Raw genomic sequence first — 14,422 nt, 5'->3', positions numbered from 1 at the left:
TAAAAAAATTGATTAAAATTTAGTTTTAATTTTTATGGCAAAAAATTAAAGTAAAACTATAAAATTTAGCAATAAATTGTGTTGAAACAATTAAAACCTCGAAATAATATATGAGATATAAGTGAATTTTAATTTTAAGATAGAGCAGACAATTAATAATGCATAATTTATACTCCTATGTATCTATAATATAAAAAAGGAATTGAAAAATCTGTTGGTAAGCGCATAACCCTCAACAACGCCTAAAACCAATTTGGGATTACCTCTTTTTAAATGTTTATTAAAGTCCAAGGATGGTTTTTACGGTGAGAAATAATCGAATAATTGTCGGGAAAACACCAAAAAACAGTAGCCCTTTCTATAGGATAAAAATTTGCATTGAGATTCATAGTTAGTAGTTAAATAGTTGAATCCGAGATGGCGTTGAAGTGCATTATTAGCAATTCTTTATATAATTAATTTCACTAAAATCGCTAGCAAAGCTATATAATAAAATCTCTAGAATTTAAATTTTGAAAAATTGTAATGCATACTAATATGAAACCCTGCCTTCTTGTTTACTATTTTGTTTTGTAGCGAATGCAACTATTACTGCATTGTACCCTCGTAATATCTGAATGACCTTGCACGTAAACATTACATAGAATTATAAACATAAAAACACTGCGGGTGAGTTAAGTGTCCACCAATACAACGCATTGCCAAGTGCTAATATTGTTACTAGTGCTAATGATCAAGCCGCCACTACGCCACAACAAGTTTTACCCTATCAAAAGTATTTCGTTCATAAAATCATCCAGAAGTATGCAAATCCATGCAAATATACTCAACAATACATAAATCAGCCATTTTATATTTGTAAATTTTGACATCTGACAGTTTATTACAAATATTTTACAAATGTTTTACTCGCAGCCTAACACTAAAAGTTTAGACATTAATTTTAAAATAAAACCCAATATATTTTAAGAAATAATCATTTTGTTTATGCAGGATATGAACGGTCGCAACGTCGAAACATTTCCGAAAATGTATTTATTTATGCCCACATATTTTACGTTGTGACGCGATAAGTTGCACAAATAATTTTAAACCGGCACAACAAAAATATATAGCACATGGAAAATAAATTATTTCTTTTGAAAGTTAAAATGAAATTAAACAAAAATATTGTGTTTATCTACTCATAATATACTTAAATTTTATTTTTTAATAATTATTATCGGCAAGAATTAAAAAATAGCAGTGACCACACCCTTACTGACCTATTGGTATTATAGTAATGTTTAAAAATACTTGCAAACTTGTGTCAAGTTCAAACGCTGGTCATCACGAAGTAACATAAAAATAAACAAATAGGTAGTCATGTAATGCATAAAATAATGTACATTAAAATACCTATAGTTTTTCCGGTGAAGCACATCAAAATTTCAAGGTTACAAACAAAAATTCAAAATTATACAATCTGTGTGTAGTTTTAAAGCTATTTCAACACCTGTTGAAAAGTATTGCTAATTTGTGATAAAATGATGTCACAATACATTGTAAAAACTTATTTGTATGTAATAACTAGCTTTTTGCCATGATTTCCTGTCGCGGTAGTGTTTACAAAATGTAATTCGTTTTACCCCTTTAATTCTAGACATTGTATGTGTGTCAATTCTATCACACAAGATTCCGCACCTTATTTAAAAAAGAAATTAATTATATAAAGAATAGCTAATAATGCACTTCAGCGACATCTCGAATTTAACTATTTATCCATAACTATGATTGAATCTCAATGCTAACTTTTTAACTCTATAGAAAAGAGCTGTCTCTTTTTAGGGTTTTCCCCTGGTAATTATCTGAATTTTTCGCAGTAAAACCATCCTTGACTTTAATTGAACACAAAAAAGAATTGGCCAAATTGGTCTAAGCATTGTTGAGTTATGCGCTTTCCAACACAATTTGTGATTCATTTTTATATTATAGATATTGATAAAAACTAAAAAAAAATTACTATAAGAGGTTAAGAACAATTTACTAACTTACAAAACGTCCGCAAGAGGCGCGCATGTTTCCTGACATCATATACACTCATTATTCAAGTAGATCATGTACTTTACTCATTATTATCTATAATAATATTAATCCAATATTCATAAATCTATAAATTTTATTGAATACAACATAAAAGAACCTGTAGCAACATATAAAACAGTAATAACCATAATGATTATAACTCTTAGAATGATAGGCAACCCAAATTACACCCATGCACTCTAATGACTCATTAGTTATTTATTTAAATCAATAAAAAGATCAACGAGATCAACGCTTGAACTGTTTTAGCAATAAGTTTGGTCTAGATGCTAAACCTGCCTCGAATTGAATTGATTAGCTTGCAATTAACTCAACAGTTAAAACTACGCGCGGAAATAAAGAGCGCAAGAATGTGCTGCCAGTGTTGCCACATCTCACAATACGCGACATATCGCCAATTCAGACTCTGCAAGCACAACGAGTAATTTAAGTATTTGCTTGAGAGGAATCGAATTATCTGAGTAATACTCTGCCTATCAGTGTTTTAGAGTAAAACCGCGTGAAGTTTTATTACGGAATTTACCATTTCACAAATAAAAGCATAACATAAACACAGAGTGATAAAATTATTGCATTGAATAATAAAATTAATTTATTGGGCTTTTTATTTTTAAAATTTAGGAACACTTGGTATAAACTTTTTGAATTTAAAATCGCGAATGAGTTAGGATATGAATTTATTACTTATTGCGCTGCATGCGCGAGTTCGTGGCGAATCGCTTGTTGTGCGTGTTCGCAATGGAAACAAAATGGCGGCGAGTCACAACACACCGCACCTCATGCACGATATTCACATAATAATCGCTATTTGACATTCAAGCACATTTTACGCATCAACAAGTCTTTTCTGTTTTGTTTACAAGATAATTATTAAATTCTTATTTAGATAGGCAACCAAATGTACAATCAGTACGCAACAACTGAATAAACTTGAAGTAAAGTGTTTTTACGTGTTTTAATTATCTGAAATTAACGAATTAAGTAATTAACGTAAACAAAAGTGTTGCTCAAGGTTTTGGTAACTAACAATAGGTAGATTCTTAGTTGACAAATTAAATACGTTGAAGTAAACGCATTTTTAACTTGATTTAACGCAGCGGACACGTAAAGACGAAAATAAAAATCAAGGAAAAACACGTTGCAACAAGCAGTTATGTCATGAGTGTGATTACATCATCGCTGCATTCTTAAATCATGTATTCATGTAATTTTAATAATACTTCCGTATTTTAGAGGTTATAAATCACGAAAAATATCATTTGCTTAAGTAAAATTTCTTCGCTGAAGATGGGTCATTGATGTTTTCACTTGTTGCACGCGAATAATACACAATACGTGTATAATACTCACATGTGGACATTTTTAGCATGCATGGCTAGCGGTACGTTGCTCTCGTGTTACCAAACGCTAAAAACGACCACGGGAACAAATGAAACGCACTCTGCAAACAACGTTTGCCAAGTAGTAGTCACTTAAGTACTTTTATTGAAAGTCGAATAACAAGATATCAAATTTCTTTTCTTATTTTTTTATTTCTATTCGGTTATTTTTAGCAGGTCGCTTAAAAGACACCAAAAATAAAATTTAAAAGTGTCGAGATGAGTTTGAAAGATTTAACGAGCCATAAAACATCAAAATAGATTCGGCATTGTTTTAAATTATTATTTTTGTATTTATTCAGTAAAAATAGAAAATAAAATAAAAGAAAACTGTGAAGTGAAAAGTTTCTAAAATTTGATTTGAGGTTAAACGTTTCGTGTTGTTCTGCTGTGTTTATCATAATTCGGTTTTCATTTTTAACTTGCAAACGGTATTCGTTCATTCATTCATTTGCTGAAATCAGTCATTGAATGAAGCGCATTTGGAGCGAGTGAATTTGAACAATGCAGAGAAACGAAACAAAGAAATAAGAGATATTTATTATATTATAGTATACCGATGAGAAAGTTTAATTATTGTAATATAGGCAACCAATTACACAATTTTGTTTTAGTGGTGAAATATTGTGATATTTTTAATAATGCAATCATTCATTCTGTGGAAAACAACTTTATGTCAATTAATTTAAAGCATTTAGTATTTTTAGTTTGTAATTGGGAAATGACTAATAGATTTCACACGTTTGTTGATGTATCATGGACCGAGACGAATGAATGCATATTATTGGTTGCATACATTATAAGTTTTAAGAAATCATATGTTATCTGTGAATCAAGAGAAAAATAAGCTTTTTATTGTATTTTGTGCTTTTTTGTGTGTAATCCCAACCAAAAGCAGTTAAAAAGTAACCTAACCAACAAAATTAACTTTTGTATTTCATGTTCAAAACGATAAAAATAAATTTATAGAGCTTTAGAGCTTGCATAACAGTTTTAATGTCTACTCTGCACTCAAAAATATTTAAAATTTCAAAAAATAAAGTACAATTCATTCCTCATATATAAAAAATCAATTTTTAGTAATATACTAGCTTTTGCCCGCGACTTGGTCCCGGTAGTGTTTAATAAAAATGTAATTCGTTTTTACTCTCTTGTTCTAGACATAGTATGTGTCAATTCAATAAATTTGCAATTTTATTTTGAAGAAATTAATTATATAAAGCTAATAATGCACTTCAGCGTGCCATCTCGGATTCAACTATTTAACTAGAACTATGATTGCATCTCAATGCCAATTTTATCCTATAGAAAAGGGCTGTCTTTAGGGTTTCCCGGCAATTATTCGATTTTTTCCGTCGCAAGAACCATCCTTGGATTTTAAGGAACGTTTAAAAAAAGAATTGGCCAAATTGGTCTAGGCGTTGTTGAGTTATGCGCTTACCAACAGATTTTGCGAATCATTTTTATATTATAGTGTGTAATAATGTGTCCTTAATTATGTCATGAATTAATTTCCACCCACTTTCACAAAATCTCAATTTGTAAACAGATATAACCATATTATGATGTTATTCATGTTTTATTTTATTTCTATCCTACACTCACGACCGCCGACCAAACATGGTGATACAAATCTTGCCTTCTCCGCCATTTTGCTTTCATCTATATTTAGAGCACATCACTGAGAACAATCTGGAATCTAGATTGTGAGCAGAAGAATTGAAACTAAATACGAGCAGTGCCACCAATACTAACGATGAAAGCGAAAATGATCTCTTGGCACACTTGGCACTCTTGGCAAACCATTCTAAATTATATCAAAATGTGTGAGTAGTTTGTATAACATACATACGTATTGTGCGTGGGTGAAACGAGTGGCGACCATGCGTGCCCATACTCATTTGTTGAGACACGAAAATCGCTCATCATTACTCACGCTTTTTACTTTTTAAGTCTCGTTTTTTTGTTTTTGTTATGACGGTGGATTAAGGAGCAAGTGCAGCTTACGTTTTACGATTTCTCGAGTTTGTTCAATTAAATACTGAGATTGCGAGACGCACAACGCTCAAACGAGTCATTCATTTCGGAAGACATAACAAAAATAAAAATGAAAAAAATATAGGAACTGTTTTTTGAGTTGACAGAATGAAATCTAGATCAAAATTGATATTCACCGCACGTATCAAGTTCAAGATCAGTTAAATTTCAACGTGTATCACACTAACCTAGATCTGTTTTTTAGAATCATTTCATTAATTACATACGTGTATAGGCAACCCAATAGACAATATTCAATTAGTAAACGTAAATAGTTATTAAATGTGAAAGTGGAAAATAAAATTCATTGAAATAGGTTTTGCCTTTAAGATATGTTAATATAAATTGCCTACCTATTAGGTATTTGACTTAGGTAGTCATTAGAAACAAAAAAATGTGTCATTGGTTGCATATATTACTCATATTTATTTTTAGTAAAAATTCGATCAATAAAATTCGCAATTTAATTTTAAAGAAATTAATTATATAAAGAATAGCTAATAATGCACTTCAGCGCGCCATCTCGGATTCAACTATTTAACTATAACTATGATTGAATCTCAATGCCAACTTTTATCCTATAGAAAAAGGCTGTCTTTAGTGTTTTCCCGAAAATTATTCGAATTTTTCTCGCCGTAAAAACCATCCTTGGACTTTAACAAATATTTTAAAAAAGAATTGGCCAAATTGGTCGAGGCGTTGTTGAATTATGCGCTTATCAACAGATTTTGCGATTCATTTTTATATTATAAATATAGACTATATTTTACTTGAAAGGTTCGTTGAGTGATAGCCATTACTAATAATTAACTCGTGGATAAATGTTTGCGTGTCACGCTTGATTACCCATTTCGGAAGCTTCCGGCTGCTGCCGATCGACTTCCGGTTGATAATCGCGATGTTTACGACGCGAAAGAATGTAGTTCCACAATAACAACAATAACAGCCATTAAGAAATATACTGGTCACAACAAAATCAAATTTTAACTCAATTTATACTCATTTTACTACTTAAATGTAATAAAAGTTGCCTACGGCTTAATATATTTTCATTTTTCTTCGTATTTATTACTGCAATGTACTGTATAATACTTTATATGAACTGTAACGACGTGTAATGAGTAGTACCACACCTGTAATTCAGCAATCAATGCATTTTTAACTCCGTAAAGCAAATTGAGTGCAGTTAAACATATATCACGGATGAAACTCTTTCATTTCCTGTGCATTGGCCGCTCGCTTGACTTTGACCAGATTGATTTCACCGTCGGCGGCGTCGTCGACTCGACTAACTTGGAAATCGCCCGGTCGATAAGTGGCCAAGTATAGCCAAGGTGTTGTTTTCTGCAGCTGGCCGCCGAAGAGGTCAACCAACTCGAATGGCACCGATCAACGCGACTTACGCATAATGGCTATTCGTATTCGGCGTATCGAAGCGTCGAAAAAGTGAACCAAACCAAAACGAGCGTCGATTTTAATTTCTTTTTTCACATCGACTGAGAGATGTGAGGATAATTCCTAAAGAGGAATGATCATGATTTTAGAAACTCATTGGAATGTATGCAACTTCACATACACCTTCGTACCAAAAACTAAACATAACATAACGCCTAAACATAACATAACCTTAAATATTAAAGTAGGTTATGCTTTAAAACAATTTATTTTCGTCGCTCAAGTGCGTCAGCAAACCGTAGCGAAATTAGTATGCTCGCCGATGCGAACCAAAACAGTTATTTTATTACTTCATTCCGTTTCGTTTGTGCGTTTGTTGATCATAATTTGAATTCATTTGAATAGTGTAAATGTTTTTTACTTACAGGTCTTTGGAATAATCTGCATGTCGTTGGCTTCTCCAGCGTATCTGTCAGGCACACACTGGTTCCTCTTCGTCGTGACAATCAGTTTCATTGGCACGCTCATCTGGACGTTTGTTTACCTGCTGGGTATTCGCGAAGCACTAAATCTTCACATTGACTGGCTACTATCGGTAAGCAAACAAACAAAACAAAATAAAATAACGATAACAACACGTATAATTTCGGTAATCTTACTTTTAGGAACTGGTAAATACAGGAATCTGCACTGTTTTGTACGCGATTGCGTTCATCGTTCAATTGGCTGTGTGGACACCAGCTTATCCAAGATACCGGGCTGTTAACTTAGCAGCAGGCGTAAGATTATTTTTATATTCTTATATATTTTAGTTTATATAAATTTTTGTGTCGTTTCATGATCACACGAAGAAAAATTTTAGGTTAATCCACCACATGCGGTTGTATAGTGTAAAAACTATAGGCAACCATAATAACATTTAATTTAAACTTCATATAAATATTTTTTTGTATTGTTTAGTGTTTTGGATTGTTCAACACGTTGGTGTACGGTTTCGGCGCCTATCTCCTCTACATCGAATGGAAAAGCACGCGGACGCCGCAATAATAATCCAGCAACCACAAAAACCGCAAACATCAATTGGAATTTTGAGCGCGACTCAATTTCAATGCCGACGCAATGTGTCAAACCGTGAAACAATACAAATACAAAATATTTAAAGATTAAAATAAGCACCTAGAAATCACCGTGATGACTGAAATCGTTCAATATAGTCATTCAAAAAGTATCGAAATATCAATATGTTATAAAATATAATAAAATAAAATTTGTTACAGTTCAAAGTTGATTTAGTACGTTGCAAAAACACAAAAGGAAACTCTAGTTGTATTTTATATTATATTGTATTGAATTGTATTGTTTACAAAGCTATGTTAATTTAATGTTTTCACACCATGTTTCTATAAAATATTCACATTGTCGATTGTTGTGCAGTTTAAAAGATCACTGTAAACGCGTGTAATTTATATACAGATTTTGTACTTGTACCCGAGTTAAGATAAAAAGAGATTATTTTATTAAATTGTTAAGGCGCATGGACGTAAACGTAGAGTAACAGCAAGACGTGTACTTTGTGAGTCATTAGGAAAGGAAGTACGGCTTTAAATGCAAAAAAAAACGAAGTTATTAATAAGTTACAAAAATACGTTTGATGTTATTGCATAATCTAAATATCCGATGAATGAATCAGAATAAAAATAAATTGATTTGTACTAATAATGGCAAATTTTTATGTTTTTAAATAAATAAAAGTTTATAAACATTTATGTGATGTTATTTTAGGTAGTCACATACTAAACAGAGTGAAATATGCTTAAATTCATATTTTACTGATAATATTTCCAGTTTTGACATTTTCCACTAATTTAGCTTTGATGCAGTGTGTAAATTAGTTTTACAACCGTAGAATTGCGTCAAACATTAATATTCATGTTAAAGTCAATATTTCCAATTCATAACATTTGGTATTGTTTTAGTGTATACTTGGTTGCCTATATTACACTTACAATATAAAGAAAATCTAACTTTAACGGAAATTAAACTTAAAATTAGGAATTTCCACTGGTATTCCCTCAAAATGCAATTAATTTGTAACCGCAATTAGTCTAGTGGTTTCCAATTAATTAAAAAAAACAAGTCTAAAGTCATTATAAATCAAATTAGTTTCAATTTTTCGATATTTCAGTCCAAATATTTCGAAATTTTATTCAATTCATCCATAAAATCAACCTACATACAGCAATCACGTAATACAATTATAATCTAAACGTGTAAACATAATTCACCTCGTCGTGGGTTTACTGTGAATGCCTAATACGCATATTAGCATAATACTACAGTATGCACTTTTAAAAATATCTCATCGTGCGTGGATTCTAGGCGCGGCTATACTGTTTGTTTCCAAAACAAAAAACATAACGTAATAATCGATGAAACACTTGAACAACTTGACCAATCTGACTCACAGATATGCACTGCCAGCGCGCTCTGCAACCATCTTGTTTTCACGATGGAGGGAGTCCAAGCAACATAAAAAAGAGCCGAGAGAGTGATTCGCGAATGAAGGTTTTCCTCCTTCTCCTCCTGCGGGAAATGAGTCGATTTCGTCGCGGCTAGCGAATCATTCCAATTCATTCATTCGCGTATGTGATTCAGTTGCGACTGGAAGTACTGATAACGCACCACGCAAATTCAGAATAATTGTGTGAAACACCGAAAAGGAGTTTACAAGTGTGAGTCATCGCAAAGTTGAAATAACGTAAGTAATCTGACTTGTAAAATATTTATACTAATATTTATTGATAAGAGAAACAAATACAAATAAAGAAAACGGTTGAATGCATAAATAAATCAAAAGTGGTTTCGAGTTACTTTTTATTTTATCAAATATGAGTCAGAGACGTGTGGAAATAGCAAAAATCAATATTTTCCTCAACGTCTAAATTTAGTCCGTCATAAAACTAGCTGAAAACTAGGAATATCCATTAAAATATTATAAAAACGTGGTTATGTTATATTTTTGACATTTTTTATGTTGCAGACGTCAAAATGTCTCATTCAGTGACAGTTACAAGAACAACAACGACAACAACCACTTCTGCTCTTATCATCAACACAGGGTATTTGAAAACATGGCCTGGATTATTAAAACTCTTCCAAACCGTAAGTAACCTCAATTAAACTCTATTAATTTAATGTAGGTAAACAAATACACAAAATTTTAAGTTTTCTAAAGTGTGGAATGCAGTTTCTAAAGTTTAACAAAAATACTGCCAAAATAAAACACGTAATTGTTGTGAATTGTAATGTCTGCGTTATGCGTTGACATTGACCCAGTCTCGACGAAGAACTCGTCGACATTGTCGTATTTGGCATGACACGATCGAACGTGTTATTTTGCTTACCAATCGTCGATTGTTTAAGTTAACATGCATAATCGGTACTAAAATAACTCTAGTGGTTGTTGCATAAATAGAAATACATAATACTGTTACTTATATTATGTATATAGGCAATCAATTATACAATTTAATAGTTACAAATGTAAAATGTTGAGACTTTTACATTTAATTAATGAAAATTAATAGAAAATGCTTAGTTTTAGTTAAAATTTTGATGATTTTAAACATTCGGTATGATTTTAATGTATTTGATGATGCCACTGCATTAAACTTTGAAAAAATCAGTCGATGATATCATTTCTTGCGCCACACTCGTCGTTAAGCAGCTTTAATGCGTTAAGGACGCGCGCGCGCAATTTCCAGCAACGTTCTGCATATTTTAAGTCAGATGAATTGAGAAATTTGCAGTTTAATTCTTCATCAAATAAAAATCAATCTAATGAAAATAGCATTAGTTTCCGCAACCAATAAAAGCGATGAGAAAGAAATAAAATTCGGGAATGCTTGTGATGCGTGTGTGTCTGGTTTGGTGAAAACAGCGCGCGTGCTATTTTTATGTCGTTTCGTGTAAACACTCACGTTTGTTTTATGCCGCGAATGACCTAAATAAACACCCACCCGCCGTCGCCATCACCGCTGGACGCCATTTATACACAAAACTATTAAATGCATTTGATTTTTTCGAGAAACTACATATATTTAGTTGGTATTTGTTTGGCTCATTACTGCGCATGCGTAGTAAACATCATTGGAATAATAATAAGTTGCATACATTAAAATGTGTTATTTTTGTATTTATTAAGAAACTAGCTTTAACGCGCGGCTTCGCTCGCGTTGAATCCATCAAATAAATATTAGAAATCATTATACATAGTTGAAGCGGAATGATAGAAAGAATGTATATTTCCCTGCTTGGCTAGGATTATCTATGTGAAAAAATTACTACATGCAATAAAGTTTTAAATTTTAGATGGAATGCTAGATGACGTTAAAGTAGTCAATTAGCCAGATGCAGAGGTATTATTGGCTAAACAATTTCTTTATTTTATTTGAAAAATAATTTTTTTATTAAATAAAACGTAGCCTATAACCATTCGGGGACCATCGGGGACCACTAAGAATATGTGTACGGATTTGATGTTGACGTAGCTGTCGGTAATACAGTGTGATGGTACTATAGTACTTAGGTGTGAGCTTCATTGCTGGAATGCTAGATGGCGTTAAAGTAGTCAAATAACCAGATGCAGAGGTATTAGTGACTAAACAATTTCCTTATTTTATTTAAAAAAATAATTATTTTTATTAAATAAAAAGTAGCCTATAACCATTCGGGGACCACTAAGAATATGTGTACAAATTTCCATGATGATCTGTTAAGTAGTTTTTGCGTGAAAGCACGATAAACTTCAGGACATACGCATTTATAATATTAGTAAGGATAACATTATTAAATCGCATCATAAATCATCAAAGATGACGATGATCAAGTCGATGATGTGATAATTCATCCGAGAAACGATGACGACAATAAACAAGGAATACATAGTGATCTCATAAGAATGTTGTTTATTCAATGATATCACGAGACAGATATTTTTTTATTTTTGAGTATTTACCCGTCTGGAAGCATCTTTCTCGTCGTAGAGGAAGAGAAAACAATAAAATTTATACATGAATATTGATATTGACGGAGAAATAATAAATAAATCGTAAGATATTGTAATTAATTTCAATTTCATTGAATTTCAAAGTCACGTATCATTTTCTTACACCTTGCCCGGAGCGAAATAAATTTCCATAAAATTGTTTATTGTTTATTGATGAAATCAGCATTGAGATTCCTCAATTATTACGACAACGACTAATTTAAGTAAAAGTAAACTTAAATGCAATGTATATTCGTGGTTATTGTGTATGATTAGTATAGGCAACCAAATCTACAGGTTTTTTCTTGTATACTTTTAGCTTTTGGGAATAGTCGTCGTTGGATTGATTTCCTACTATTATAGAACAGCGAGGATTGTTTCGCACACCGCAGAAACTTTTTATCTGCTAATGGCGGTGACTTTCCTCGTCGGCACGTTTCTCATTCTAGTTTCGTGCATAATTTCCATTTCAACCGCTTCGATTATATCCAAAACTATTTTTGTAAGTATTATCGTTTATTTTTTCTTTAAAAATATTTGTTTTAAACACATTTTATGTATTTTAGGAAGTTGTTTATCATACGGCAGCTGCCATTATGTACATTGCCGCCAGTGTAACCTTCCTTGTCGAAGTGAATCGATGGAATAAAAACTACAGCGAATATGAGTCGTACATGGCTGCTGGTGTAAGTTGAGTTGCATATATTCAACATCAAACCATACATATTTCTATTTGTTTTAGGTTATTGGTTTGGTCATCAGCATCCTCTACGTCCTCAGCGCATATTTTGCGCGCAAATCATACCGTGGTTTGTAAACCAATCAAAAAACACTTAAATTTACACCTTAAATATAATAAGAATTGAATGTGCCTGAATTTTACCATGTATTTTTTACCAAGTTTACTTTATACAAGCAAGCAAGAAAATATTTATCTATAGGACTTAAAACTCATCATATATAAACTGCTTTACGCTTAAAAAATACAAATTACAAATTTTTACAGACATATTTTTTTATAAACTTATTGAGATTATATCTGCAAGTGACGTACGGGTATAAATACTATAAACAATAGAATGTGGAGCATAAAACAGCAATATTTTGATAATTTGACAAAACTATGTGTTCTAACAGCTTAATAAATTTATTTTGTATTTAATTATATATAAGTTATGTTTATATTGTTGATAAATTATGAATTTTTGATTTAAAAGTTATAAAAAGTCAATTAATGGAAAAATTGTATTAAATGTCTTCGAAAATATGCAATATATTAACTACAATCGAAATTATTTATCAAATTTATATAAAAAAATGTGTATAACAATTATTAGACGTATATAATTGGAATATTGTAAATTTTAATCTATATTTGTAGTAATTGTAACTAATCTTGTTTATGATTTATTTATTTTAAATGTGCGGTTGTAATGTTCATTCAATATACAATATTTATAAACGTAAAACGTATTATTTATTAACTATTAAATCATTTTATGGTTCTAGTGAAATTCCAACCATAAAATATGTTTTATTACAATAATCAGCTTAATTCAAAATTTATTCTTTATTTTATACGGTATATTTATCACTTTTAAGCAATTGAGTAGTATTAATAATATTAATTAATATTAATTACGTCGTTATATGAACGACAATCAAAGAAAACGTTATTTTTCCATTCGAAACCGCAAGAAAACTGAAGAACCGAGAAGAGAAAAGAATCTAACCTAAAAACTGAAACTAAACTGCTAAACGACTCACGCACTACTCTATTCCTCAGGTCTACCCGCAAGAAGTAGTGGGGGAAAGCACACTAACGACATTTTAAACCAAACGTTTTTATTAAAACACGAGCTTTTGCCCGCGACTTTGTTCCGGTGGTGTTTAATAAAAATGTAATTCGGTTTTACTCTCTTGTTCTAGTCATAGTATGTGTCAATTCTATCAATAAGATTCGCTATTTTATTTTAAAGAAATTAATTATATAAATAATTGCTAATAATGCACTTCATCGCGCCATCTCGGATTCAACTATTTAACTATAACTATGATTGAATCGCAATGCCAACTTTTATCCTATAGAAAAAGGCTGTCTTTAGGGTTTTCCCGGCGATTATTCGAATTTTTCTCGCCGTAAAAACCATTCTTGAACTTTAACGAACATTTGAAAATAAGAATTGGCCAAATTGGTCTAGGCGTTGTTAAGTTATGCGCTTACCAACAGATCTTGCAATTCATTCTCATATTATAGATTAAATGAAATTTAATACGCTTAACTTCACATCTATTCATTTAACATTAATATATGCAACCATTAATACACTTCAGCAATTAAATAAATTTAGCAATGCATTCACTTGCAAAAAATTCCCCAGCAGGATATTTAATTATACGTATGCTGAATGTGCGTTTGTCGTTGATGACGCGACAAGCAATAAATGTACAAAAATAGCACACCGCTTCTGCTGGATGG

The 14,422-nt window shown here is 31.4% G+C and overlaps 2 protein-coding genes across 2 annotated transcripts; both read left to right on the top strand.

Annotated features, from left to right (window-relative positions):
• The first annotated feature begins 7,203 nt into the window (after nt 1–7,203).
• On the top strand, nt 7,204–8,658 carry LOC135801727 (uncharacterized). The gene is made up of 4 exons (XM_065315231.1): nt 7,204–7,263; nt 7,324–7,491; nt 7,562–7,675; nt 7,857–8,658. Exons 1-4 carry the CDS (start codon nt 7,219–7,221, stop codon nt 7,941–7,943), a joined length of 414 nt encoding a protein of 137 aa, XP_065171303.1. The 5' UTR covers nt 7,204–7,218; the 3' UTR covers nt 7,944–8,658.
• Nucleotides 8,659–9,451: 793 nt separating this feature from the next.
• LOC135801695 (uncharacterized) lies at nt 9,452–13,412 on the top strand. The gene is made up of 5 exons (XM_065315190.1): nt 9,452–9,654; nt 9,937–10,058; nt 12,263–12,445; nt 12,510–12,629; nt 12,686–13,412. The coding sequence occupies exons 2-5, from the start codon at nt 9,945–9,947 to the stop codon at nt 12,758–12,760; spliced, it is 492 nt and encodes a 163-aa protein (XP_065171262.1). The 5' UTR covers nt 9,452–9,654; nt 9,937–9,944; the 3' UTR covers nt 12,761–13,412.
• Nucleotides 13,413–14,422: the final 1,010 nt, after the last annotated feature.

Source organism: Atheta coriaria, unplaced genomic scaffold (assembly GCF_025399875.1).
Source record: "Atheta coriaria isolate IRGN ID8LTWV9N9 unplaced genomic scaffold, Caltech_Dcor_3.1 hic_scaffold_12_pilon, whole genome shotgun sequence".
NCBI lineage: Eukaryota > Metazoa > Arthropoda > Insecta > Coleoptera > Staphylinidae > Dalotia > Dalotia coriaria.
The sequence above is the reverse complement of the archived record's forward strand: the minus strand, read 5'-3'. Positions and strand labels throughout refer to the sequence as shown.

Coding starts and splice junctions, on each gene's coding strand:
- LOC135801727 (XM_065315231.1), top strand. CDS start 7,219: ATGCGAACCAAAACAGTTATTTTATTACTTCATTCCGTTTCGTTT. Junction 7,264..7,323: donor TACTTCATTCCGTTTCGTTT/GTGCGTTTGTTG, acceptor TTTTACTTACAG/GTCTTTGGAATAATCTGCAT. Junction 7,492..7,561: donor ACATTGACTGGCTACTATCG/GTAAGCAAACAA, acceptor TCTTACTTTTAG/GAACTGGTAAATACAGGAAT.
- LOC135801695 (XM_065315190.1), top strand. CDS start 9,945: ATGTCTCATTCAGTGACAGTTACAAGAACAACAACGACAACAACCACT. Junction 10,059..12,262: donor TATTAAAACTCTTCCAAACC/GTAAGTAACCTC, acceptor GTATACTTTTAG/CTTTTGGGAATAGTCGTCGT. Junction 12,630..12,685: donor AGTCGTACATGGCTGCTGGT/GTAAGTTGAGTT, acceptor TATTTGTTTTAG/GTTATTGGTTTGGTCATCAG.